The sequence below is a fragment of the Perkinsus marinus genome, assembly GCF_000006405.1.
Source record: "Perkinsus marinus ATCC 50983 genomic scaffold scf_1104296951634, whole genome shotgun sequence".
Lineage (NCBI taxonomy): Eukaryota > Perkinsozoa > Perkinsida > Perkinsidae > Perkinsus > Perkinsus marinus.
The window spans coordinates 1-1,066 of NW_003209197.1; the positions used below are offsets into that span (position 1 = coordinate 1).

A 1,066-nucleotide genomic window follows, 5' to 3' on the forward strand; every position below is an offset into this window, starting at 1 on the left:
CCTTCGGCGTTCCGGAGCTGGAAGCCGCTTATCATTTGACTCCTTACGTAATCTGTAAATAGTAATCTCACTATCACAGAGGAGCACGAGGGGTCTTGCCATATACCGTGGGGTTAGATCTTGTAGAGGTGCTTGTAACGGCTGCAGGAAGGTCTTCACTGGTAAGTAACTTGAGATTGCTTTCACAATCTTCAAACCATGGTACACTCCGACTAGTTCCTTACGTGGTATAGACCAAGTGGCTTGGGTACCCGGAAATAATCCTCCCCTTGCCATAACTCTAACCGGAAGGTAGTCACCTGTGCACCTTATATCAACACCCCATGCATCATTGGAAGCATCCGTGGACACAATAATACCCTTCTCAGCGAGCTCAACAAACCGTTGCGTGCGTGTATTAGCGACCACTTCTTCAACTTGTCGTACCCAAAGCTTCAACCGATCAATCAATTCCACCGTTAGGATACTTGACCATTCCTTACACGTAGCACAGATATCTCGCCATATTAACCTTCCAGCCATGTCCACTTCCAATAACAATCCCATAGGGTCATACAGCGAAGAAAGTATAGCACAAGCCCTTCTTTTGTCACACTGCTCAGCGGGCATGTAACCAGAGAACATACACACAAGTTGATCCTTATCAAGGGCTAAAGTATAGCCGAGTAGATGGCCGTCATCATGCAGTTCCTCTCGACCTCCATGACAGGTTGTAAGATCCTTAAGTGGATCAGTGATCAACCCATGTCCCTTAAAGAAGTGAGTTACGAACTCCTTACTCGACCGTGCTTCTTCTGCTGTATCTCCACCAAAGAACAAGTCGTCCACGAACTTCTCGAACATCACCTTCTTAGGTATTGGGGGTCCATCCTTTATATAGTTAACCCCTTCCTCCGTAGGAAATAGGAGGATCTTATATACCAAGTCGTCGTTCAGAATGTTCGCGTTGACTGATTCCTTAGAGTTCATCGATACCAACCTTACCAGTTGTGATATCTCACCGGTAATATCATAAGAGCAAGCCTCAAGCATGCTCGGTGCTGTAGTACTCCCGAAAGAGATCCTT

At 46.2% G+C, this 1,066-nt stretch overlaps 1 protein-coding gene across 1 annotated transcript; it reads right to left on the bottom strand.

Moving 5' to 3' along the window:
* Positions 1–106: 106 nt before the first annotated feature.
* Positions 107–969, bottom strand: Pmar_PMAR018961 (hypothetical protein; the record flags this gene model as incomplete). Its single annotated transcript, XM_002777481.1, has 1 exon — positions 107–969. A coding segment is annotated over one exon (863 nt), but the record flags the coding sequence as incomplete, so codon positions are not given.
* Positions 970–1,066: the final 97 nt, after the last annotated feature.